Genomic DNA, 2,078 nt, shown 5'->3' with positions numbered 1-2,078 from the left:
GCAACATATTTTGGACAAAACTTTAAACATTTAGGGACAAAGATGAAAGAACAACCTTCTTTTTCTGCCTAGACATAAACCAAAACATACTCCTTTTGGCCAAAGATGGTGGATTTGGTGCTACTTGTTGATCAAGATTGTTACCACATGGTGTTTCATGATCATCACATACCACCTCCTTTAATTCATCTATGGTGACATTCGGGTTCATTGACGGCAGCTCAATGGCGGCTGCCATTGCCACCGTTGAATTAGGCCTTTCTTTCTTCCCTCTAAGCCAAATCTTGGACAATTAAAAGCTCTCCCTCTTGATACTACCACCATTAACACTTTTAATTGCTTCAATGCCTTTAAGATCCCGTCTAGAATCGCCGCCACATTCCGACATTGCTTGTTTCTTGATTTGGGTCATAATTTGTACATGTAATGATGAATTATCATCCATCACGTACTCAAAAGATCCCATTGAGAAACACCTCCTGCCATCAATGTTACTCTTCTCATCACCACCACCGCCGTCACCACCATGGTCTACATTCTTGAATTTCCCTAGCTTAACTGTCACCACTTTCTCCTTATTCTCCTCTTCTTTGATCTCAAGTTGACCCGAATTAGAACACGTGAATTCGGATTCTTCAACGCTAAATTGTGAATCCACCCTTTGAATTGTGGAGTCAGCCACAATTTCTCTAGAACTCTCAACTCTCCCAGATTCAAGAACAAACACATATGGTGAGGAACAAGTGTTTGGAGAATAATCAAACAGCAAATTACTTCTACAAAGAGGGCAAGTAGAATGCGACAAAAGCCACGTGTCAATACAATCCATATGAAAAGCATGGCTACACTTAGGCAACAATCTAAGACTGTCATCACCTTCAAACTCACACAAACAAACAGCACAATCAAAAGGGTGTTTCACACCTTTAATTGTTTTGTAAGTAAAAACCGGAAGCTGGTCAATGAAAGATTGGTCAACTCCGGAATCATGGAGAGTGAAGAGTTGTTGTAATTGACCTTGAAGAGCAGTCACATTGTCAAATTCATCAGGGTCTCTATTTGATGGTTTTATAAGAAATCTAACAAGAATATGAAGTAAACCAGATATGAAGAAGATGATGGCAAGAATTATTATTATTAGCAATACACTTGGACTCACACTGCTGCTTAAATTTGAACCGGCTTCGGTTGACTGAAACGGCGGTGGTGGCGGTGGAGACAGAAGGATTTTTCGATCCATTTCTTGACAAGAATTGAAGCTTTGAGTGAACCCGTGTTTTAAATCATATGAACCCAAGAACCCATGTGTGGATTTTGTTGATTTGAAGGTTTTTGAAGTGAGAGAAACGGAATGAAGGAGACAGTCTGTATGGGTAGAAACTTTGTATTAATGGAGATTTTTTATAATTAATTCCCAGGAAATAATGCATCAGATGAGCTAGCAATGGTATTAATATTATGTTGATGGTGCTGTGTTTGAGTTGACTTTATGAAACCAATAACAGAAAACCACCCACATCAATGCACATGTAGCACACGCTTATTATAATAATGATGCAACCAATAATAATGTTTTCGAAGCAACTCAAGAAACTAAATAAACTATTTCAAGACAACAAAATCTTGGAGTATGCTTCTTTTTTTCTTCCAAGTAAATTCTGTTTTCACACTTTTATCACGTTCTGTGTGATTTTTGTAAACTATAACAATATCAACAAATAAAGTTTTGCTATATGTGATAACCGAACTGTAAAAAGGACCTCATACGCATGTAACAAAAAAAAGTGCTAGGTAGTTCAAGCCCGCCATCTCTTATTGAGATCGAATTTGAATTTAAGACTTTGTGATTTTCAACCCAAATCTTCACTGCCTCTATAATGTCAGTTGAGCTAAAGTTTATTAACACTTCTATGTAATTTACTTTTATTTTACAGCAAATTATTAAAACAAACGGGCCAACGCCCAGAACAAAATCCATGTGATTTTTTGTTCTATCTAAAAAAATATGTAATTTTCAAAAGTTTCAAAATAACGCTTTTTCAAATGGCTTATTTGTTTTTCAGAAAGCAAATAAACAA

The 2,078-nt window shown here is 36.6% G+C and overlaps 1 protein-coding gene across 1 annotated transcript; it reads right to left on the bottom strand.

Moving 5' to 3' along the window:
• LOC143624162 (putative RING-H2 finger protein ATL49) lies at nt 1-1,551 on the bottom strand. Its single transcript, XM_077094888.1, has one exon. It carries the CDS (start codon nt 1,238-1,240, stop codon nt 293-295), a length of 948 nt encoding a protein of 315 aa, XP_076951003.1. The 5' UTR covers nt 1,241-1,551; the 3' UTR covers nt 1-292.
• Between the last annotated feature and the right edge of the window lie 527 nt (nt 1,552-2,078).

The sequence above is a fragment of the Bidens hawaiensis genome, unplaced genomic scaffold (genome assembly GCF_021521415.1).
Source record: "Bidens hawaiensis isolate Kalapana, Puna unplaced genomic scaffold, B.hawaiensis_p1.1 tig00003698_1, whole genome shotgun sequence".
Taxonomy (NCBI): domain Eukaryota; kingdom Viridiplantae; phylum Streptophyta; class Magnoliopsida; order Asterales; family Asteraceae; genus Bidens; species Bidens hawaiensis.
This window is presented reverse-complemented; position numbering and strand designations above follow the sequence as displayed.

Coding starts and splice junctions, on each gene's coding strand:
- LOC143624162 (XM_077094888.1), bottom strand. CDS start 1,240: ATGGATCGAAAAATCCTTCTGTCTCCACCGCCACCACCGCCGTTTCAG.